The sequence below is a fragment of the Corvus moneduloides genome, chromosome 6 (assembly GCF_009650955.1).
Source record: "Corvus moneduloides isolate bCorMon1 chromosome 6, bCorMon1.pri, whole genome shotgun sequence".
NCBI lineage: Eukaryota > Metazoa > Chordata > Aves > Passeriformes > Corvidae > Corvus > Corvus moneduloides.
This window is the reverse complement of record NC_045481.1, coordinates 51,321,328-51,345,913: the sequence shown is the minus strand read 5'-3', so window position 1 is coordinate 51,345,913 and position 24,586 is coordinate 51,321,328. Positions and strand designations below refer to the sequence as shown.

The 24,586-nt window shown below is 43.0% G+C and overlaps 1 protein-coding gene and 1 long non-coding RNA gene across 2 annotated transcripts in view; one reads left to right on the top strand and one right to left on the bottom strand.

Annotated features, from left to right (window-relative positions):
* The window catches only part of RRAS2 (RAS related 2), a 42,861-nt gene extending 18,505 nt beyond the window's left edge, over positions 1 to 24,356 (bottom strand). The window contains exon 1 of the mRNA XM_032113086.1: positions 24,009 to 24,356. Coding sequence (XP_031968977.1) covers positions 24,009 to 24,113 — 105 coding nt within the window. The 5' untranslated portion in view covers positions 24,114 to 24,356. The remainder of the gene's footprint in view (positions 1 to 24,008) is intronic.
* On the top strand, positions 17,421 to 22,215 carry LOC116445916. The gene is made up of 2 exons (XR_004240940.1): positions 17,421 to 18,184; positions 21,877 to 22,215. It is a non-coding gene; the product is annotated as an uncharacterized LOC116445916 (long non-coding RNA).
* Positions 24,357 to 24,586: the final 230 nt, after the last annotated feature.

The window sequence follows — 24,586 nt, the reverse complement described above, 5'->3', positions numbered from 1 at the left end:
TGCGTACTGTCAGCATTGTTATGGCTGTCCAGGGAAACAGATGTCATTTGTAACTTCAATTACTGCCATTACCCGGTGATGTGAAACACTTCACTTCATGAACAGTGAAAACTGAGGCACAAAGAGAGAAGAGGATTAAGCTGAAGAAAATTATAGTGAAAGAAAGATGACATGAGACATGTGCAAGCTAAGCCCTTTGGAAATTCATACACAAGTTGAAAATTTTTATTTGCTCCCGAAGAAATAGTAATACACATTATATATAAAACCAAACTTTATGATTAAGTACATGCTTAATCAAACATTAATGGTTCTATCAAAGAAGAAAATCATAATGGAAAATGCAATGTAGTTGTATAAGCTGTGGCAGCCTTAGAGTACATCCATTAGATTACTCCGCTGCCAACACACAACTCAGTGACAGAAGAGACAGTAGGATACAGAAATAAACACCTCATTTGGTTAAGCATAGGTAAGTCTTGAATTTTTTATGCAATGCAAGGATTGTCAAAAGCTGTGTTTAGTCTGGAAACACTAAAAATGGGAGTGAGTCCTATTACACAGTTACATACTCTTCTGTCCCTCTCCCTCCATGGACACTCATCACTGAGTGAGCACATCAGAAAAAGAAAACTCCTAAGAAAACTGTGTTCAGTGCATGGGCATATTTAATGCACATAGCTAAATATAGCATGGCTCCTTTCTATGTGGGCTGTGTTCTGCTCACTACCCAGAGTGCCTAATAACAAAACTAGTTTTGCTTCCCTCACAGGTGTGGGGAAAGACGAGATAGGATGGGGGGGGGGGGGGGGGGGGGAGACAAGGGGGAAAGGGTATGGAGAGTAAAGTGTCTTAAATTTGAAGACTAGCACATGTATCTAATTCTGTCTATGCACCTTTAATTTTTGCATTTCCTAAATGAACACTTGGACTTCGTATCCATCAACACACTTATTTCCAACAGTGTTTCTCCACATAGCTGTATGCTAGGAAATTTCAGATTTCATCCCCAGTTGAGCAGGACTGACTTTTGTGACAGATTTAAGAGCCAGACTGGTTCTGGAGCATCAACTTCTTCTGCAGTCACGCAGTGGACCAAGACTCAGGAATATGAAAGACTGAAATCAAACTGACTTTTGTGCACTGACAGGGAACATCCATCAGCTCTTGCACCTTTCAACATGCCTATAACACTGTCTGCTAATTTTTGCCCTTCCCCTAACTGCTACTTAAAATAAAGCAGCTTTACCTTCTTCAACTCCACCCTTTTTTTCTCCCTCAAACCTGGCACCTAAGGCATGGTTGGCACAATAGCTTGGGTTTACAGGTAAAAAAACTGGAGAGTGTAACTGCTAAACAGATAATTACAAGATCCAGTGGGGAAAAAAAATAAACCCAGAGACAGTAGATTTGCCTGGGGGAAAGAAAGTGTCTTTGACACTTTGACTAAGGCATCCTTTCAGTGCATGTTCAAATCATAGATGTTTCAAGAAAAATCATTAAAACTACTTTTCTGAAAAGTTACATGCCCTTTTGCTAACATCTTGCCAAGCTTAAACACCATCAGATATCAGTACAGCCTCAGCCTGATGACCTTAAATGTCTTTTCCAATCTAAAGAATTCTGTGGTTCAAATAATGGATGGAGTGGATGCTGGCTACATGAACTTAATACTGATGAGAGTTGGTTTTCTTTTCATATATATTTTGTAATGCATGTGAACACCTTTTAAAATATTTACTTGCTTAAAAAAAGAGTGGATTGATACTTTTTAAAGACAGCTTTCACCTTTCAAACTCAAACTCAATCTGCAGCATGCTTAGGTCTCCTTTCAGTTCCCACCTTACAGCTCTCCCCATGGGACAGCAACTTGGTATTAGCAGCTCACCAGCCTGTGAACATTTCCCTCCAATTTATAACTCTCAAATATCTCAAAATCAAACCACACCAAACACCAAGCACACTCACACAGACCTGTTTTAGGCAATATGTGCACTAAACTTTGGCCTCTTGAGTACTTCCTGGTGGTGCAGCTTTCATTGCTCAAGATCAGAGAAGGCAAACTTTCACTGTCTGAGAAGACCTCTTTGTAATGCCTTCAGTTAATGCCCTTTAATGCCAGTAAGCACCTACAAAATTCTTTGAAGGCAGCTCTGCAATTTCTCAAGTTGAAACATGTCTGACTGTAAAGCATACTCCATACTGCAAGCATAGTTCAGCCTTGATTTCATTTCATTTCATTTTTGCTTCACAGTAAATAAGTGCAGGAACTATGAACACACCAGGTACTTCATCTTCCTCATCTTAACGACTCGTAATTCAAGGAATGTTTTAAACATTCACAACACACTACCTTTTCATCCATAAAGCTTTATCATGTTTAAATAGTTTTCAAACTAGCAGCTCACACAAGCTCTTCACGATGAACTCAAGTTTTTTCTCAAGAAGGCACTGGTTTGGGGTTTTTTTAAGTGCATATTTGATTTTAAGACTGTGTATAACCAGATAATGGGGACCACAGCTGTACGAGAAAAAGTAAGGTTGCTCCAAAAATCCCCTGGTGAGGCAGAAGTTACAGAATACCTTTTTTCCTACACATGAAATCATTAGAACACCTCATGATATACAATGTAATTAAGAGATTTTGGTTTATAAACTAAGTATAAGTAAGAGGAAAAGACTTAGAGTCAATTAAAATCTCTCTTCAGTAACTTAGACCTAAGTATAACAGTCAGCAACAGACTTCAGCTTAGTGGCTCCAAGGAAAGCCATGTTTAGGGCATTTCCAGTCTATTAACAAAGAAGCCACTTCATAACTCTTGATGAACTTGGACTTTTCTGATTGTCTAGCTTAGGTTGTGGACATTTGGAGCCAGACAATTACATTAATTAAATTAATTAAAGTAAGACATTTTTCTAGCCCAACAACCCAGCAAAACAAAGCTGCACTCCAGCAACTCTATTTCACATTTTAAGTACCTGAAAACGTTTGATCCCCAGGACTCCACAGCAAGAGAAGATAAAAACTTTCTGAACTTAATACCTTCCTTGTTCTGACGGGTTCATCAGCAAGAGTCAAGCAGAAAGCCTGAGGAAGGTAAATTCTCCACATTCTTCCTCTTAAAACATTTGTTTAACAAGGCAAAACAATCAAGTTGACTAGCCCACTAAAGCCAGAGCCTACAGTTTTCTAGAATGAGTCAAGCTAGGATTAAATATTTCTAGGCTAGTATTTCACTATACAATTAAACTACAGCAACTTCCTGCTAGTGAAAGAGGGAGGTTTTATTATCCCCAGTCCTGACATTCCACTATAACTCCCTGCTGCCTTCAGGATGATCAAGAGACCAGAAAGTTCAAACTGCCACCTAAAAATTAAAAAAAAATCCCTCATCTAAATAAATACTAGCCATGCAAACCACATTTATATGTTCAGGCACCTTAATAAAGTTCATATGATATCACCAAGAGATGCCTTTTCACCCAGCTCTAGTATATACAATTACTTTATTAATACACGATTTGCTTACATATATAAGTGCCAAACAGGGACTGAACCCAAAGAATGAAAGCTTCCAGAAGTTTTGATCATACCACTTGTTCTGCTGCAAAACAGAAACATTGAGATGACTCTTTCAGACCCAGTAACTCATTTTATTTACACTGCCAGATCATTGTAGACATTGATAGCAATACACTAATTCCTGTCCTGTGGGGTTTTTTTCTATTACCAGTAAATTCCACGGAATTTTTGAACACCAGCTTGGACAATATCCAACATAAAAACATTCCATTTCATTAGCAAAGTCTAGAGTGCTTTATTTTTCAAAGATTTGATGACTGATCATTAGAAGCTAATTATTTAGGAAAAAGCTATAAAATAGCACTTATACCTAATAAGAACTATTGCATCAAGATGATAAGCACAGCTCTAATAGCTTTATTTGCCCAAATTACATATTTATTCAACTCCAACCTTTTGGCCTTAGATTAGACTGTCTAGACTAATTTTGCAGACTACAGACAATTACTATTATCTTTAAGTTTGGAAAGTGTCATAACCAGAAGTGTCAGGAATGCTGAAATTACAGCTGTGTAAGTGTTATTTAGCCATCTATTTTCATTAGCAAGGCTAATAATCACCAGCCTTCCCCCCAGATCCTCACCCAACTCAGTAAAACACATAGCAGTTATCCTGGAACATGACAATTTTAAATGATAATGAAATAACTGGTTGCCTACCCATGAAATAATGTACTCCTTCAGAGTGTATTAATCATTCAGGAGTGCCAGCATCAGAAGCTGCATGGTGCATATATTATAATAGTAAAATATGCTGCAAAATCAATTCAAATGAAAACACACTGGGTAACTTTCCTTCAGAAAAGGGTGTCTGAACAGCTTGCAGGGGGCAAGCTATGAACAAGAAATTCATGCTAAAAACTCCAACAGCAATAACATACTAAACACACATTTCTAACACATCAGTTTCTAAAGTTTTCCACACACCACAGTGACAGGGCATGAAAGCCACACCAAGCCAGGCTGATCAACCCCAGGCCCACTGGTCCCATGCTGCAGGCCCAGCAGCTCAGCAGTCGGGAGTACCCAGGTTTTTTTTGCACATCCATATCAGTCATCAATCACACTGTAGTCTAAGATGGAAATGTGCTTTCCACCACCCAAAACCATTTCTCAGAAGTTTGTGACTAAGCAGCAAAACCCCAGAAAGAAGGAGAATTTGCACTGGTCAATAGGTGGTTTTTTTCCATGTGATCTGTACTTGCAGACTTGGCTGCTCTGAGCTGGGCCAGCACCTGGGCTCCCATAGGGACCAGGAAGGAGAACAAAGCACTTCATGCCACTCACTCCCAAATCAGCAGCAAGCTCCAAAACCTTCATGTCCCCTGTGCCAAGTGAAGTTTTTCAAGAGATTTGAATTTCAGCATCAGATTTTTAACCCAGACACATCAAGGAGAAGCACTCATAACCTCAGTTTGGGATTTAGAGCCAAACAACAAAAAGCTTAAGAATACTTTTTATCATGCCTCTAACCTAAGGTGTCAGGTTAACTCACCTAATTGTGAGAGTGACAAGGAAGGAAGGGGATCTCTTCCAAGGCAGGGCAGGCTGTGTAAGCCTTTTCACACTAGGGACAGTGTGTTCAGACCTTCCTGGCACACAAGGCTTTGTTTTGTCTGACTACTTGGGCACAGTGTTCAACAGATCCGATTCTGACCGATGGGAAGAAAAAGAATCCAGACTTAATCATTGTAAACTGAACTCAGCAAAGCAATGTGGTAAGTCATTCCACCTTTGGAGCAGGATGAAGAAATCCTACCCCATCTGAGCAGAGAGATACCCAACACAGATATTTCAGGGATGCTGGCTGACCCGAGATCACGATGAGGCATGATGCCTGTCAGAAAGCACAAGTATATTAAATGGAGGCTAGTCTCACAGATGTGGACACTGCTGCTTCAGAAGTAATTGTTCAAATTAATAGCACTATCCTAAAAATTTCAGGTTTCTGGAAGAACAAAAGCTTAGAAATCCAATGCATGGCGTGCAAGGAGCCTGCAGTGTGGACTGGTGTAACTGAAACAAAGTTTCAGCTGGACAAGCCACTTTGGAAAAAGCAATACAGAGCATTTTCCATCACAGATACCAGGGGAGTACAATGCTTCCCTTTCCAGCCTAATCAGTGCTAGCATAGAAGTTTAATCTTAATGTCCTTGAAGAATGTCTTCATAGTCTCTCTCACTACCACCAGCAGCAGATTTCAAGATCAAAGGTTATTACTCCTTCCCACATGACAACAGCGTAACTCAGCCTGGTTTTCTCATCAAGTGGCTAAGGCACAGTACAGCGCACAAGGATTGTTTACAACAGGCTATGCAGCACTTCATTTCTGACTTTTCAGAAGCAAAGCCATGTCTACTGGAACTTCTACATTGCAGACAGACTGTTGAAGTTCTTAGAAGAAACAGAGGAGGTAATAGAGAAAGTTTTATCCTAAATATAAATAAAAACAACAAGGAAACCCAAACCACCAGACTCATGGTTGGGAAGACATAATTTACAGCTCCACTCCATGTTTTGCATCAGTGTCCCACAAGTCAACCCAAACATACTGTCTTGAAGAATCTCCAGACCCTGCACTCAACAGCACAAGAATCAGTGAGCTCACTTCTAAATCAGCACACTTGCAGAGTGACGCACGAAGTTTATGTGCAACCCTAACATTGTCTGTGCACCTTCTCCAGAATCCACACTGGCTTATACTCAGCTGAAGAGTATCAAACAGGGCAGTGCCTATTTTTCCTGAATTATTTTACAGCATGCATGAAGTCACATCAACATCAGAATCACAGAACAAGCAAGGGGGAGATGCTTTCTGGGCAGAAGATGCATGGATGGCCATCCTTTTGTTCCACCATGCAAGCACCACACACAGGCCCAGCCCAGCAGCGTGGCAGACACGAAGCCAAATCATTCACAACAGGAATATTCACTAGGGAGCTTGAGAGAGGCAAGTTCCTGAGTAGCATTATCCTCCTAATTAGTCAAGGCTTCAAAAGCATAGTGTGACCAATAATGTTGCAACTTACATATGGGGAAATGTGCACAGGGTCAAATTCCAGGAACCAGAAGCTACTGAGTGGTTTTACCATTGCTGATCCTGACATGTGAGTAAGATTTCATAGCACAGAACTAGTTATAAGCACTGTCTTGCTAAATTAGCTTGTTAGCTGACCTACAGGGAAAAGGAAGAGATCCTAAAGCCCCAGTAAGCACAATTAAAATGCTCTTAAGCAGTGCCAGAATTTTCAGCCTCAGCAACTTCAGATTTTGAAGTCAAAAGACTGTCAAATGGAAACACATTTTTGTCCTCAAATTTTATTAAAAATGCTTTTGCCCTCAGTAGTCAGTCTACATATTTAAGCAAGTAACAATTTCCATCCAAAAAAACCTTATTTACCAGCAAAACATTTGGTTGTACTAAAACCAACCACAGTGCTTCTTCCCCTTCACCCTTGCACCTGGGGATATAGTACCACTCTTAGTCAGCATCACCCCACTCACAGGGCATGGAAACACATAGAAATCTCAGAGGGAGTTTATCTTTTGCTTTGAATTATCATAGGCACTGCATGGAGTAGAAAAAAAGAGAGATAACTAACATTAATTAATATATATGGCATTGATATTAATGTTAAGGATGTTCAAGAAAAGACTGGATGAGGCACTTTGTGCCATGGTCTAGGTAACAGGGTGGTGATCAGTTGAAGGCTGGACCTGATGATCTCAGAGGTCTTTTCCAGCCTAATTGATTCTGTGATTGTTAGATGAATATTTTACATGACGTTTTGAGTTGGAGGACCTACGCAGGTGGATGTTAATCCTGGCTTTTGCACTTTTAGAGTGCGTATATCCTAAAAGCAAGTACTGTTATACCTCAGTGAGAATATAATTAACCCCAAACCACGTGCCCTTATAACTACAGCAAAAACACCAAACACCTGCTGGAAGGGACCATCCTCATTCCACTAAAACCCAGAGATACAGCACACTCAAGATGCATGTTGGGAGACCTGTTCTAATGTTAACATCTACTTCATGCCACAAACTAGTTTTATGTGCAAACACCTACTTTCACATTTCAAAAAGCCACATCTGTGATGACCCACATCAAGAAACTGCAAGCAAACATTCAGCTGGGGTGCTACACAATCAAACACCACACACAGTCAACAAATGTTTCTACAGTATGGCCATTTATGGTAGCAGTAAAGAAGGCAAATGAAAGATTGGAGCAGTTTTACACCGAGCACCATCACTTCCCACAGTGGAGCTGATTCTAAGTAACAGATAAACATTATTTGTATCAAACAGATACAAATTTGTATCAATACAGATACATTTGCATCAAATCATCTACAGGCAATCCATCCTTTTTTCAGGAACTCACAATTTGAGCTACAAGCATTTTCTAGAGTCACATAGACCTTAGGATCACTGAAAATCTTGGATTAGTATTTTCTTCCCCAACATCCTATTTAGCAGTACATTAGAGCAGGTTCCAGAATAGTTCTCTACCCATTTGTGAGTGAAGTTCCTCCAAGGGGAAGAAGAGTTTAAAAATCAAACTAAGAGCAAACACTTCTCATTCAGAAGCACATGAACTGCTGAAGGGAAACAGTGCCTAATTTCCTTCCAGAGCTGGATGCTCAGGCTGAACCTGAGCTCTCCAGTGGAGACCCTTCCTCATGAAACAATGGGTATTGTAATTCCTTGTTTGAAGCACAAGTGCTCCATATACCAGACCCAGCCACATATGCTCAGACAGTTGTTCTCCACTCTTGGTTCTGTCATCTAAAGCTTGTAAACACAGCTTTCCTTAAGTAATTGGGCAAGCAGATTAATACAGCAAACAGGGCTTCAACATCAAAATGCTCTTCCTACAGTACAGCAGCAAACTCTCTGAAAACTATTAAATGCATCTACAGAACAAGAGCATGCAAACCCTCCATTGGATCTAGAAACTTTCTGCACTCTTCTCTTGCTCTTCACCTGACCCTCATACTAAAAACCTCAGGGGCCCCATCTGTGCTGCAGGTACACAAACCCTGACAAGATGGCATCTCTATAGTATGGCCTTTGCTGGAATCCCAAGGCTTAGCAGACCAGGCACCAGCAGAAAAGAAAGACCTTTGGCTGAGGGATCTTGCTCTGTCACATGCTTTGCTTTAGGGAAATGCCCCATCCCAACTAGAAGAGGGCAGAAGCAACATCAGACTACACACAATACATCGCCACTCAATCCACTTCAAGTGCTTTTCTCATCCTTTTCTGAAACTGTAACTTTCTGTGCTTATTTAAACAGATGGGAACCCAGTTTTCTGTTGCCATTTCCTAAGAGGAGCACAGCTAAATCTTTATAGAGTCGCCCTGGTTATGTTCACACCAACCTTCAAGAACAACTCTCTAAACAAATCTCACTCGAATAAATTCTTCTCTCTCTCCTGCTACTCCTGTTCTGACTAAAACAATCCAGTAGTTTAGCAGGCTTTCAAGTTTTAAGGGAAAATTAGGAAGGCACACCCACTAAAAATGCAAAGAATTTATTTTTCTCCTACCCTGTTCTCACACTGACCAGTTTATTGTCCCCTCCTCAAGAAGACTGGCAGGCTTTGGGATTTTTAGATAGTTGAAGGTGTGAACTTAAAAACTAAGGGTTCAAATTCAGATACTTAGTTCAGTAACAGCATATAGTCAAGATCTGCTTCGGGGGTTTCCAGCAAGGTGATTTCCCTTCTGCCCTGTGTGCACTCATTCTTACAAAGAATTTACATAAATTCTCAAATAAACTTGTTTTCTAAACTTACAAGCCAGCCTGCACAGAGCAGCCAGACCACATGATTTTCACTTCATTTGCATTAGAAGATACAGGCCGACTTCTCTGTACATTATTCTTTTATACAGACATCAGCTGAGGAGAAAAGCATCATTATCTGGAAAACAGAGGTGCACATCAGATGAATACAGGTCATGAAAAGCACTGGTACACATATTGTCTAAACCACACACAAGGATGATCAAAGGGAAGAGGGACAAGGGCTGATGAAAAATTATTTGATCATGCTAGCTGTATTTCTCCACTTCAGACACGCTAGTTCCACTAGCAGCTGCTGTCTCTCCCTCTGATTTTATGATTACTAACTTGTAACAAATCTTCAGTGGAGTAAGCTGCCTTCTCCAGGACAGATCCTGTGAACAGCCACTGCCACAAAAGTAACTCTAATTTGTTTATTACTAAAATATTTTGCCTTGAAAATTATGTTAGACCAATATTCTTTAGGCATATAGAAAGCTCAGAAAAGAGGGTAGTAGTATGAATTCCATAACATCACAGAAAGTATTAGATTTCTCTACAGTCTAGAACCAACTTGAAAGGAAGATCCTTTTTGTTTATCATCTTAACATGCCAAATGATACTTACATGCCACAATCAGCCACACTATGTTAGTTTACAGTCTTTCAACTTGACAAATCCCATAAGGCTTTCCAGGAGGGAAAGCTCCTGACATGTAGCTCTTTGCTGCTCTTACTTCCTTTTTGCTTCTCTCCAAAGCAATCCCTCCATTCCTCACTTCATTTCTGGAGGCCACAATCCTGCAGAGGCTGATTCTAGAGTGCAGAAGGCACAGCACAAGAAGGACTTGCTACCCATGCAAAGAGCGAGAAGAAAGAAGACAACCCAAGAGCTTTTGTAGCATGAAATGCAGCAATTATAAAATCCACATACAAAAACATTAGAAACAAACAAAATTCAAGTTGTTCTCTCTGCAAGCGAGTTCACACTGACAGGAAATGAGTAGCTAAAAAGTAAATTACCCAAGCCCAGTTCAGACCATGTACAGAAATAAGGAACTCATAGCAAACTAGCCAGACTCACTACATGCCACAGTCCTTCTGTACTAACTCGTAACTCCAACCTCTGCTAACCTGCTACTAACAGGTTAACAGCATATGAAAAAGTGGCTTTACCAGACATCTAGTAGGGAAGACACCTTAAAACATCCTGCCTGGAACACAAGAACATACTCCATCACCTAAAGCCACTCATTTTCACTAGGAAATTCATCTACAGAGCAGCCTCTAAGTTCAAATTGCAATGTACTGGTCTGCCAGGCACACATAACAAAGTACCATCTCAAATGAGTAGAGAACATCATAATTTGATTGCTTTCTTGAGCAAAGAACTCCTGCAAATGTTTCATTTAAAGGTATAAAGAGGCAGCAGTAGAGCAAATGCCATCTTAAAATGTGTGAGCAGTATGCAAAGCCCTTCAATTTGTTTACTTTCAGAAGGCAGCTTTAGAATGCACGGGGTTTGATCAGAGGGGGGTTTTTGTTGGCTTTTTTTTTTTTTCTTAAAAAAAAAAAAAAAAACAACCCGACTGCTATTTCCGCTCCCATATTCAACCAAGTAGAGATCTTGTGGTTAAGGCATTCAGTGAAGAGAAAACAGAGTGTGGAATGCACAGGCAGACAGCCTTCTGCACCAAAAACCACAGGAAAGCACATTAGTTTCTCTCCATTTTTATAGATTAGAAACAGGTTCTTCAACTTCATCATACTTAGAATAATAGGCTATTCAGATTTCCAGTAATCACAGGTGAAGTCTCCGGACAGGCAGTCCATCAGTGTGACAAGCAGAAACCCTTCAGAAGACATTACCTTCTTGTTGCTTAACTTGGATGTAGCAGAATGTGAACATACCTCTGATCACAGCATTAGCACCACACAGCTCTGCCAGCTTTTAACAGGCTGCAAAGCTGATGTTATTTACAAAGACAGGGTGGATGCTACCAATTAAAGGCAAGTAGTTTCTCTTTTGAGCTTTCTTCCAGCATTAGAAAGTATTTTAATTTAAGTCATAAGTCTTAGAAGACTCATTTCCTGTGCATGTGTTAAACTCAACCTTTCATAATGACCAAAACTCAAGGCTGCCTAGAGGGACCGTATGTGTTACAAACACGTGGAACAGAATCAAAGCTCACTAATGCATTGTTGTTTTTCGTGTGTACATATATACACACACACACTTTTTTTTTTTTGACCAGGAAAGCAGAGTTATAACAAAGTCCTCTTCAAATAAGTTTTGGCACTGACAGCCTACATGCTTCAGGTTTAGGAAATGACCGTCAGATCCTGAAGACATAAAAACAAATCTGGGGATATCTTCCCGGGAATAGCAGTGGCAGCCCACTGCTGGGAGAGCAGGCAGCCATTCATCTGCAACAGCACACACTTCAAAGCACGGGCTGGAGGCTGACAAAAAGTCAGTGCTCCAACTTGGAGATGTTTACTCAGCAATAACAGAACAGGGGGTTTTGTCCAGGAGAATAAAGTAGCACGAGTCCCTTTTCGTATATCCATCATGTATTTGCTGGACTGAGGAGAGACTAGAAGTATCTTAATCCATTCAAGGAAGATAAATAACTAGGTGAATAGTGCTAGGCAGTCACAGTAGCACCTCATAACTCCTAGCACAGGGGAAAAGCTTTTAAAGTTCTCAGGCTACTCAACTGGCATGGCATTAACTCACATACAAAATAGCTACCTAAAGTACATGTGCTGCAGGGAATTTTTTAACATAAGTTGTTCAGCTGTTAGAAAACCCAGCCTCAATTATCCAGTCTGAAGCAAGTGGCTGCAGTTTAAATTATTCATCTTCTGAAATCACCCTGAACAAATTCTTCCAGATCACCACCTTCCCTCACGCAGGCAGGCAGCCAGTGTCTTTTAAACAGAGGAGATTAGCTCAAGAGATGCAGGGCTTTTGTTTATTTTCTTCACAGTATTTGTAAATGGAAGAAATGCACAGAAGATAGAATTTCAAGGTGCAACTTTAGCTCTTAAACAAAAAAAGAAAAAATCAAAAACTCAAACCTCAAGTGAAATCCCCAATTCAATTGGATTTTAAAACCCCAGGCCACAATTCCAATAAACAGACACCCAGATCAGCACAGAGCAGATTATTTTCAAATTCTGCTCTAAGTGAACAATTTTATTATCAGTTTCCTTTTTTGGGAGAAGGCCTCTGGTGTGTCAGTTGAAATATTCAAGCCCTCCCACAAAACAAGTCAAAGCAGCTAAGGAGGAGGGGAAGCCACTATTAAAAATGTGTGGAATGTAACCTACTCGGCAGAAGGCAGATAATGGGACAAGGAAGTCGGCTACTTCAGATCTGAGGCTCTTTTCCCATACAGTCCCACCAACACAGACACTGGGCAATTTCAAATTTACAAATGCTAGCAAATTCTATCAACTTTCGTAGGATACACATGACTAAAAATAGTTTAACAGACACTGTATCCATTCTAATGTGTGCAAAAACTTCTAGACAGCAAAAGAAAAACATGTCTTTAGCTACTTCAAAAGCTGAGCTTTCAAGTGTCTTTTTTAAATTCAAACAAGTTGAGATGTCTGCAGCAATCTATTTGGGTGTACTGCTCCAGCAAGACAGAAACAAAGCAGAAACTCTGCGTGAGACAAAACATTTTCTATTGTGAGTAGATTTAGGTCACAGATACAGGAATTCAGAAATGCTTCAGGTTTTAAACATCCTTGATGAAAGTAAAGCACTCAATTTAAAATGTCTCCTTGCACCAAGTAATGTTCTCAGGACAGATCAAAGAGCAAACCCACTGCCAGGCAGTCTCAGTGGTCTCAGAGATGTGCAGGCACCTACTGCACCTGGACCAGCCAGAATACCACAACAGCTCGAAAACTTAAGAGCTGCCTTTACATTACCAGCTGAGCCTGAAAGAAATCAAACCTCTTGCTCCAATCCAGTTGATTTGACACAGTCTGACCTCTGAGAGACTTCAGCTGAACACCCTCTTTTCAGAGAGGGGGGACTTGCTTGTCAGGATTACACACAGGGGGCATTTCACAACTCTCCTTGTGCCCTCTGCAAGAGGAGCAGCCACCCTCAGGTCTCAGCCTGCACCCCGGAACGGGTTAACTTCCCCCCCATTGCACAAGGCTGCACCCAGTTGTACACACATCATCTTCCGTGGTTAACCTGCTGCAGAAGCGGCTGCCTGGCCCATCCTCCCCCACCACCCACCCTGCCTGCACAAGGGTCATGCCATGACTCTGTTAGTCCACATGAGCTACAGAGAATTTTACCAATTCTACCTGGACCTTCGTGATCCTTTCCACAGCATCACCCCGAGGCTGACGCAGCATGACAGAGCAAGTTACAAACCACCTAACTGCTAGAAGCAGAAGCATCTTAAATTACATTACAGCAGAAGGCCTGGTTTGGATGTAAAATTTAATCCTAAAATCATGCTCATGAAGTTACAGTGAGCAGCCTGACTCCCTTCTGATGATTTCTGGATGATTCTGGAGTGCCCCAGAGGATTAAACCTCCCATATTCCAGGTATGGCATGCAGCTTAAACATGCCGTTATTGCAGCAATCAAACCAGACAAGAGCTTTAAGGTTCAGCACTCCTTCAGTACGTAGTGTCACTTGTACAACCCGAAATAATATTGTCCCAACAGCTAGAGAAGTAGTTAAACCAACTGAAAAGAGCTGGAAGCACAAGCCACCAACCCAAAGCTAAGTAGACAACAGCACTGTGGGTTGATGACAACCTGCTAAGAGCCAGCAATAAAAGTAGCAAGGCAGGACATTCAAAGTGGTTGGTCCACTGGATGCCACAAACAGAACAATTTATTTCTAGAAACTAAAAAAAAAAAAAACAAACAAAAAAGCCCACAAAACAAAACAAAAAACACAAACCAAAAAAAAACCCACCACAAACATCCCTCTTAAAGGCCCTACAGAGACAGAAATAAGATTATCTCCACAGTTTAAATGGTCTCCTTTAAATACTCTCAGATGGTAAGACAAGGCACAGTTGGTTTAACTTTGCTGAGGCGCTAAGAAGGATCTTGGCCTCACAGGTTCACTTGTTCACTTTCAAATTCAAGGGTCTGGAAAACGTTTATCGTGGCATACACCCACCAGACAAAGGCTTCAGAATTCACTGCAACACTCCAGGAGTGCTGCTGAACACAGGAGGATATTGCCTCCACCCACGGTATCTTGAGAATTCCCAACAGGATTCAAACCTGCTTCACAAGAAGGGGGAACATCAGTTAAAGGAAAATCAAAGTACGGGAAATCAAAATGATACAGCACGTATGGGTGCATCTTGGAAATCTCTCAGGATGTGGTCAAGATTCAGGTAACATAGTTTGGGGTCTGAAGGGAGGCAGGAGAATAGGATGCAAAGGCAAGGATGCTGTGTTTCTAGAGGACTTCAAAGACAAGCCGCTAGGAAAAAAATCCTGAGGAGCAACTGAAATTGCAAGATGAAGTTAAAATATACTCATTATTGCATTCTCAGTAATACTGGGTCATGCAAAGCCAGAAACCATTTAAATACATCACCATTTCTTTATTGGTTTTTGCTAATGAAGGCTTGTTGGTGTAAGCTAGTAGAGGAAAACACTGTATGTTTTTTTAGTAGAGCTGGCAGCACATATACAAGTATATTATAGACAGGTACCTTTTTACGTGATTATAAAGCACCTTCTTAAAAGGAGAGAAACACAGAAATATTATGAACACACAGTTAAGAAACTCCCTAACTCAAGCAGCACGTATTACTATAATCCCACTTATTTTCCCTGCATAGAACAAGTCTAATAACAGAAGAAATTTAGTAGATCACTTTCCTACCCAAAGATGCCAGATTTTTCACACAGATTTATCACTGGCAGCCTACCATTTCATGGTCTACTTATCACATATGAAGCAAAACACTCAGATTTGCTTGCAGGTTTATAGATTTATGTCTGCTTAAATGAGGAATACTGAAGATGCTCTGCAATATGAGCTGGGCATGTTATTTTTGCCAGAAGAACTCAAAATGGTAACGAGAGTGATTTTAAAATTTCTTTTCCTAGCAAATATAACTGGTGACTCAGCATATTATATCACTACAGTTACAGAATACTCTGAACAGGACTGGAAAAATAATTTGCTGGTAAGTTGTGTGGAAGCTCAAGTTAATTTTCTGGCTTAGAAGACTTGAGGAAAGTGACACATTTGATAGTTATTAACGTGTGTACCCACAGCTAATCTGCTGAGGAACAATGCTCCTCATAGGTCCCCTGAATAAAGATCTTTGTCGAGTACTTTGCCTGTGAGTGTTACACTAATTTTCTTCTTCAACTGCACCATTTTTATGTGTCAGTGCTAACTCTAGTTAATTATTAAAGCACGCTGGTCCCAGCAGTCAGTACTTTATGCTATCTTTAATAGTGCCCTTCTGCATACATTCCTATCGCCTGAACTCATTCCTATCGGGATTCACCAAAAACTACACTTTGCTTTCTGCTCACAGCTGAGAAGCTGGTGCAGGTCTGGTTAAATGAGCTCGCCTGCCAGATGAAGTTGTTTGCAGAGCTGCACAGTGAACCAGACAGGATAACTGATCCCGGGTAAAAACATTCCCTGGTTATTTTTAACTCTGATGGCTTGCGGAGTTTTGGTGAACTGGAGGGAGTAAATAGCTATAATAGCAAACTGCTGTGACAGCATGGGTACCTTTTGAACATTTCTCCTTACTTGTAGTCCTAGCTTATCAAATTAAACCTTCAATTACAGCACAGCCCTGTTTCTTCAGGCTTGAAGAACAAAAACATTTCCCCAGCCTTGTGCCTTCCCACTGTCAGTCCCTTCTAAAAAGCAAACAATCAACTTGCCCTTGCTTTCAAGGCCCTCCAGTTCCCCATCTGCACCAGCACAGCCCTCGTGGTCACATATGCAGCCCTCACTTGCCAACTGCAACTCTGGGGAGCTCCATGCAAGCCTCTTCCAGAGGCACCTTCTCCTTTTTTTAGTCCTTCGCGGGATTTCACATGAGCACGTGCGTGTGTTACAAAGATTCACCAGGAACTCCACCATCCAATGGGATCTCCCTCTGTTAGCAGAGCTTATGGCATTTCCCCATGTGACCAGAGAAATGCACACAGGCCTCCTCAGTAGCCCTCACTCAGTCAGGTTTGAGGCTCTGCGGAAGTCCAGGTTCTCCAGCCTTTCCCATTCCAGCAGCAGATTAGAATCCCTGACTTCACTGCAACAACAGCTCTTGCACACAATGCTTGATTAATCTCAAGATCAAGCACTTCAGACGTGAATACGTGACCTTCTTTAACTTAACCAAGCCCAGCCCTGGCATGGCAGTCCAGCCAACCCTCTTAAAAACAACCTAGTAAAAGCAAGCAATCTACAAAAAAGTAATTTCAACCTCTCCAAAGTTCCATCCAGAAGTGCCACTGCGTATCAGGAACTTCACACGCTGGGATGTGACCAGCTTAAGTACATGCATGGTGAAAAAAAGTAAGAAAAGGCAAAGCAAATATATTAAGCAAACATCCTTTGTCTGCTATCTACTTTGAGTAATCAAGTTATAAAGAGAGGAAAGAAATATTTTCTTTTGTGTTACCTGCTCCCATTAAGCACCCTATGGGCTATCCCAAACCCAAGCTGCAACCACACTTAAGCCGTGAGACGGAACATACAAAATAGCAAAGAACAGAAGATAAAAAAGAGACAAGAAAAAAGTTGTTCACAGTCTCAGAGCGTGTCTTCGTGAAGGATACAGTTCAAGACAAACAGAAAGGGCCTCACTCACTGCCCAGACAGAAATAATTCACTTGGGATCTAACTAGAAATTTGTAGTAGCAGGCTACCACTGCTACCTGTCAGAATTTCAAAACAGAACTCCAGCAACTTCATAAGGCAAACCACTTGCAGGCCAACACTGCCTAAGTGCATTGTTTGCAATTAAACTTTTCAATCTGGTTCCCTTCTACTCCTCACAGTAAGAGTTTTTCTTGGTTGTTCAAAATTACATCCAGAAATCTTTGGACATGTCCTATGCAGAGCAATAAGGTTAAAAAAAAAAAAAAGAAGTACCAATTGCAGGCATGATTTCTGTTTTAATGCTGGTTTTACATACTTCTTGAACTAGAACAAGAAGTGGTGCATTTATCTGGTTCCATTTTCCTTCAACAGTGCCTTATGACCATAATTGAAGACAAGACTACCAAACCAGTGCGGTTAAGCCACCTGAATTGTTGGAACAAAGGGAGAAGTTCTCTGCTTGTGTCATACCAGTCTAGACCTGCAGACTTACTAATTTGGGAAGGTCTGCAGCAAACCTAGCTTCCTACCAGCCAGCCAGAAGTCTGCTACATTCCACTTCTCGAAGCTGGTATTTATCTTCGGGTGCCTCAAGGAGCTCAGTCACAGCTTCTGTGCCGGGAATGCTTTCGGTAAGTGCGAACAGGTTGCACAAGGTATACAAACACGAGCCAGTTAGGGCATTCCAAACTCTTGGAATATAAGGGCCCTACTTATAAGAGCCACCCTCCACCACCACTACTGAGCACTGGAATTCAGAGCTCCAGCCAAAACCAGAGGCAGGAGCCTCTCCCTCTAGTACAGGAAGGAGGCACAGGGGTAGGAGGCCAGCGGCTGCCTATTCATCCCCGGGAGTGCAAAGGGCACGCCAGGCAGTAATCTGGGAAACTGTGCCAGGACTCCTTGTGCAAGTGGCAGTGGAAGACAACCTGATAACCAAAAGGTACGTCAATATTTACTCACTATATAAGCAACCGCTGCTAGGAGCTAACACACAGAAAGGTGCTTTCTGACTGCCACGTGGGTGAGGTTATCCCAAAGGAATTTCACTTTGGAAAAAAACTGTAAATTGCTTAAAACCAGAATGGTGAGTATCTCAAAACTTAAGCACTGCTCCAAATTTATGCCAGCTTTTGAACCCAGCTCAGCTCTACCCTGTGTGTGCAGTTGTACAAGGCATGACTGCTGGATAACAGGATTCATTATGCCATTGCTGGCTATACTGGAACACTGACATGCAGCCTGAGGTTTCCTGCTTGCCTGCAAGGCAAGCCTGAAGTCACCTACTACATTCCCAGGCAGTAGATCTGTAACCAGAGCGAGCCCAACCTTCTGCCTGGTAGCAGTGTTGCAGGAAGCAAGGAGCCGAGCGGTTCAAGTTTCACAAGAGGGGGGACAAGCAGCCCTTATTATTCCAGGTGACTGCATCACAAGTGCTTTGTTTTGATTAGGATTTGTATTTCCCACCTTTAACCTCAACAGATGTTGATGATCAGTTGCTCCTAAACTGTATTTTGTCACCTTGAGTTACCGTAAGGAGGCCCCAGGCTTTATCTCGGTGTGAGCATAGCGGTCCCAGCGTAGCCCCGCGTGAATCCGCAGCCTGGAATTCGTGGCATTTTATTCCTTTGATTTGCTTGTGTGCTTACTCCAAAAGCATTTTTTGACGGTCAGTGAGGGTTAGTCAGAATACCCAGAAACTGTGGAGGGATTTGCACATCCCGAGTCCAGCACAGGGAAGTGGGACACCAAGACATCAGGGTCTGTCAAACACCCAGCACGCCGGCTTGAACACCAGCTGCACATTCAGTTGTTGCTTTTCAATCTACTTTACTACTCTATTTTAGAGCTTGAAATTCATATATAGAGCATAAAATTCAGAACAAGCCGTTTTGTTGCCCAACAGCTATTTCAGAGATAAAAGACACTTTGAGATAACCCACCTTTGGGTTTATTGCTAGTTAATGAGAACTAACAGTCTTGTGAAAGTAGCAGCTTGGAAAAGGAAAGGAAAGAGGGGAAAAAAAGTCTGAACAACTGCTCACCCATCCATCTGCAAGTCATATGCTTGCTTTCAGACAAAGTGTCTGATATTAAAATTCAAGAGTCAAAAATCTACATCCAACTCATTTTACTCACTAGTTAGTGGAACAGCAAGCTCAGCTCCAATCAGAACTTGTTACTGACACTTTAAAAGCAGTAGGAAAAGTATTTTCTTTTACAAACTTGGCAGTAAGATTTGAGCTTGTAAATACAGCATGAAATCAGTACACAAACAAAAAACTCCCAAACAGATTTTGTATCACATTAAGCATTTCAGAAGTTTCAAACACATTCATGCATTAGCACAGGTAACATTAAGCTGACTGACAAACTGAGCTCAACTCAGCCACACTGAGTTACATCCAGACAATACCATCTCAAGCATCTGGTGACATTTATTAACTAATACATTCATGTTAAGTCACCAAAGTCTACTCAGTATGCAAAACTATACCTGTCACATCACAAAAGACAAGCTGTAGATTTACAAAGAGTAAAAAACAGCAGGACAAGTAAGTTTATCAATTCTGATAAAAAATAGACAGTATTCTGCACAACAGACTTCAAATAAGAAAATATTAGTGGCTTTCTTGCTGCATACTGCTAAAACTAGCTGTACATTGTTTAATTTTGGAAAAAAAAAAAAAGCAGCATGAAATAAATGGCAACTGCAGATAAAAAAAAAATTCAGAGGGTGATTAGGTAGTTGCTAGGCTGTATTCCCTTTGAGCAAGGAAACCTGAATATTACAAAGGGCTGAGTTACAAGGGAATGTGGGGTATTTTGTGACAGACCTCTGCATGACAGCTGGAGAAAAGCTATTGCGGCAACAGCTGTGTGCTCTGCACAGCTCATACTCCCAAATACCTCAGCCTGCTAAGAGGCCAGTTAACTGGCTGCAATGCATTTTAAAAGTTTTCTGCCTCTTGGGATGCAAGCATGATGGATTATTTGTGTATGTTTTCAATAAGAGAAGGAATGTTTAGTTCTACCACTTAGAGTTTTACAAAATGCTGTGGTGTAACGCTGAACTACCATTCGCTGCTGCTTTCCTAGAGTTTATAGCTGCAACATCCCATTAACTCTCCTCCACAATTAAAACATCTTCGCTTCCTGTCTTACCAGTGCACAGGCTCAACAGCAGTAAGTTCATCTATCATATCCTGATTTAAAGGAAATGATCTGATATTTCCAGGATGAAATCCTGGCCCACCAACAGCAATATCAAGTTGTGTTTACCTCCCTAGAGGAAGAATTTTGAGGAACGTGCTACTCATCTAACCACTGAAAACTTTGATCTGCTAATTTGTACTCTAAAGTTACTCCAAGGTGTCAGATGAATGCCTGAGAAGCGAGCCCAAGATCACAGGCAGTTATACACAAGTGACCAGTTACACCTCACTTACTCCTGCACTGCACTAATTAGCACAGCGAGGCTGAACTCAGGACACCAAAGAGCTTCCATTGTAGGAGATGAGTTTGCTCACTCGGCCTCCTTACAAACACGTTGTTGTTTCAGGCCAGACTGAGGCACAACAATCATCAGGAACTGATACTCTCACACACAGGACAGCAGGCACGGGAGCACTTTGCACTGCCATTTACCTCGGTCACTACTGCTCCTGTAGGAATGAATGCTCTCTGCTTCCCCACCATCATCTAAACAAGGCAGGGAAGCACGAGCTGCGCAGAGATCCCAGAAAGCTGGCAAAAGAAAGAAGATTAACTGGTGGTTCTTACAACCTCACTTTCTCATGTTTCCCCTTGTTTTATCTGAAATCAAGGCAGAGTGTTCCCATCTTCAAATATGAATCCCTTGTTGTCTTTCAAAGACACAACGTCAATCATGGCACATGGTTCCTCATGATATCCTATCACCACAAAAATCTCATTTACTGGAAAACAATCCACACTGAAGTAAAAGCAAGAACGGCTGTACTCAAGTACTGATTTACTGAAAATTAAATAGAGAATTACAGGAAAGCAAAACCAAGTGTAGAAATATTTGCTAGTATCAGTAAGAAAAAAAAGCTTTCCTTTTTAAGCCTTAAAACTCAGTTGGTGACAGCCTTATTTTAAACACAAGCAATAAAGAAGCAAAAAAGAATTTAAATCCTCCACTGACATCAAGACCTGTCATGTAGCAAAAGCTAGTACTGATCCATGTCTTAGTGAAGGCCACTACACGTTTGTCAACTTAATCCCAAGAAATTCCAAAAATGAAGCATGTGACTTGCTTGTAATCAATTTTAAAACAACTTGGAGCAGTTTCTGTGCAGCCTTAAAAGACAAACAACGTATTTGGCAATACACTCGCCGTACAGAAACTACCCAAGTGCCTGCATGGCAAAGCACACACTTGATAACATCACAGCTTTAAGAGCTCAGGAAGACACTGTGGGATATACATAGTACACCCAGCCTCATCTCTTTATTGTCCAAAACTACATGGCAAGCACGGAAACAACACAAAACTCTAAGGTACGTGAGGTACTGCCCAGGTCTTTATTTCCTAGCTATTTTTCTTTCATTTTGTTTTGGGTTGTCTGGGGTTTTTAAAGGCTGAATTTTCTCCTAAACTTCACTTTGCAGTGGCAAGATTTTATCTCAAGCTAAAGCTGCCGAGAGGGCAAGAAGATGGAGATAACTTAATGCAAACTGACAACAAGTTGTTTTGAAGAATTCACCCTCAACGTGTCAGCTTAACACCACGGTGCTGTTCCCTCAACACTCTTTCAAAGTGAACTATTTATTTTTCTGCTGTTAATTTGAAAAGATCCTTATATGTGACAAAACAGACACAGGTTCCTCTTTTGCAGATATTTGCTGGAAGACAAGTGTCAGTCACAGCACTTGACCCAAAGCTTGTATTTATATATCATATAAGCTCAAACTTTTAGTTTAAAGAATAAATTTCTACAAGTACTCAAATATTGAAGCTATCCAGTACTCAGCAGAACCTCACTGCTCTTTAAAAAGATGGATATACCAAAGCATCAAGTGTGAGCTTCACTTTTTTTCCTCCTTACGTCTCTAGTAGAAATTACAGCATTTTTGTTGTGAAGTTAAAGTTATCCCAAAGCCCTTAATGCTGCCACGGAATCCAGAAATCCACTCAGCAGCATTTCCCAAGACAGCAGCATCTCAGAACTGAAGCCAAATCCAGCTGCACACATTACTGCCACAGCGAGACACAGGCAACACCACCTAAAGCAGCAGTGCCATGTTTGAGTGAATGGCGCCCTAAACCAGCTGCAGAAAACTCAGGGTTTAATGACCTCCATACATAAGCAATGAGGAATTCAATCCACACACGGAGAGGACTACAGTTACTCCAGCCACATCACCTTCAAACAGACCAACCAGCCAGCGTTTTACCAAAAACTGACCTGCCGTCTACACATCTGACAAAAGACACCTGTACAACCCATCTCAAAAAACGCCATTCAAACTAATTTCCAAAGAACTAATTCTCCCAAGGTGTCCCTTCTATTAATGTTCTGTACAATACTGGGTCTTACAAGCATTCAGTACTTACCCAAAAATTCAAAGTGCTGTTTTCTATATAGCTACTTAGTTTCTATGTAGCTACTTTAAGCAGAACTTAAAGTCTCAACAGAGTAGTTGAGCTAATGAACACATGGATGTATGCGTTAGTGAAAAAAGCCACTGAAATAAAGAAATAGTCTATTTCCTATCAGATCACCCGTTCTAACAAAATACTGGTGGCGAACATCATTGCCCCAGTCATTAAAATACAAGTCTGCTGTCAAGCAGCCCATCTTAAGGGTAGGTAGAGCATTACAGCCTCTCCTCGGCGGAATAAAAGAAAACAAACAAGAAGCCATGCTCTCCAGATTTGTTGCTCTGCCGTCAGCAAGACCAGCAAGCAGAACGCAAGTAGTTGTCTCCTCCTACCACCATAAACAGAGGTAGAAATGCTAACAGCAACAGGGCAGAGGATGAAAATAAGTAAAGGAGGTACGGCTGAATTCGTGGCGAAACAGTAAAAAGGGCTCTTCCTCCTAAGACTGACACACACCCTTTGTATCTCCTATTCCGGAGTGCTTTTTACTGAAAATGAATAGACGAAAAAGTTCAATTGTCTACAAGTTGCAGGATCAACAGCAGGCGCTCAGAGGGGCGGTGGGCGCTGGCTGGTCCCAGCTCGCACAGCGTGCCCCGCCGCAAACACCCCTCCGCTCGGGGGGAGCTGCGGGAGCTTCCTGGCCCCTTGCCGGGCCGGCACAAGATGCTCAGCCCGGGGCAGCTATTTCGGAGCCGGACGCCGAGTGTCACCGCTCCCCGGCCGCGGCTGCCGACCGCGCCTGCCGCTTCCCGGGCGGAGCGCGGGGCCGGACCCCGCCCGAGACACCGGAGCTGCCGGTCCCAGCGCCGCGGCGGCCCCGGAGCCCAGCGCGCCCGGCCCAGCGAACCCCACCCCAGCGGCGGCGCCCGGCGGGCCGGGGGCGGCGTCCGCCCCTTCCCCCCCTCCAGAACCTTCCCGGGGGCTCGCACCGGCCCGGCCGCCGCCGCCCCGGGCCCCTCAAGGTCACGCCGCCGCCTCCCCACCCCGGGCTTCCCGCTGCCCCGCCGGCAGCATCCCGCGGCGCCGCCGGGAGCTGCCGCCCGCCGCGCCGGCTCCAGCCCCGGCCCCCCCGCGCCGGGCAGCGCCCAGGCCCCGGCGGGCGGAGCGCTTCCCCCCGGGCGCCGCGGCCCCTCACCTGGATGAACTGGATGGTGAGCGCCGACTTGCCCACGCCGCCGCCGCCCACCACCACCAGCCGGTACTTCTCCTGCCCCGGGCCGTCCCTGCAGCCCGCGGCCATGGGGGAGCCGAGCGGGGCGATCGCGGCAGCGCCGCCGCGGGGTCCGGCGCCTGCCTCTCTCGCTGGCGCTCTCCTCCTGCTGCTCCTCCTCGTGCCGCCGGGGCTGAGCAGCCGCAGGCCCCGCCGCGCCGAGCGCCGCCAGCAGCAGCAGCAGCAGCAGCAGCAGCAGCAGCAGCAGCAGCAGCAGCGCCCGCCGTGCGGTGCGGTGCGGCAGCGCCGAGCGGAGCGGAGCGCACAGCACCGCCCGCCCCCGCAGCCAGGGCGCCGCGGCACTAATGGCCGCCGGGGGCGGGGCCGTCCACCGCCATGGTAATAAGGGCCGGGGTATGCATGAGGGGGCGGGGCGGCCCTTATCTACATGCTAATAAGGGTGTGATATGCTCGAGGGGCGGGGCCAGCCGGGGCTCCGCGGGACAAACAGCCGCCGGGGGCGGGGCCGGGCTCATCGCCATGCTAATGACATCTTGCATATG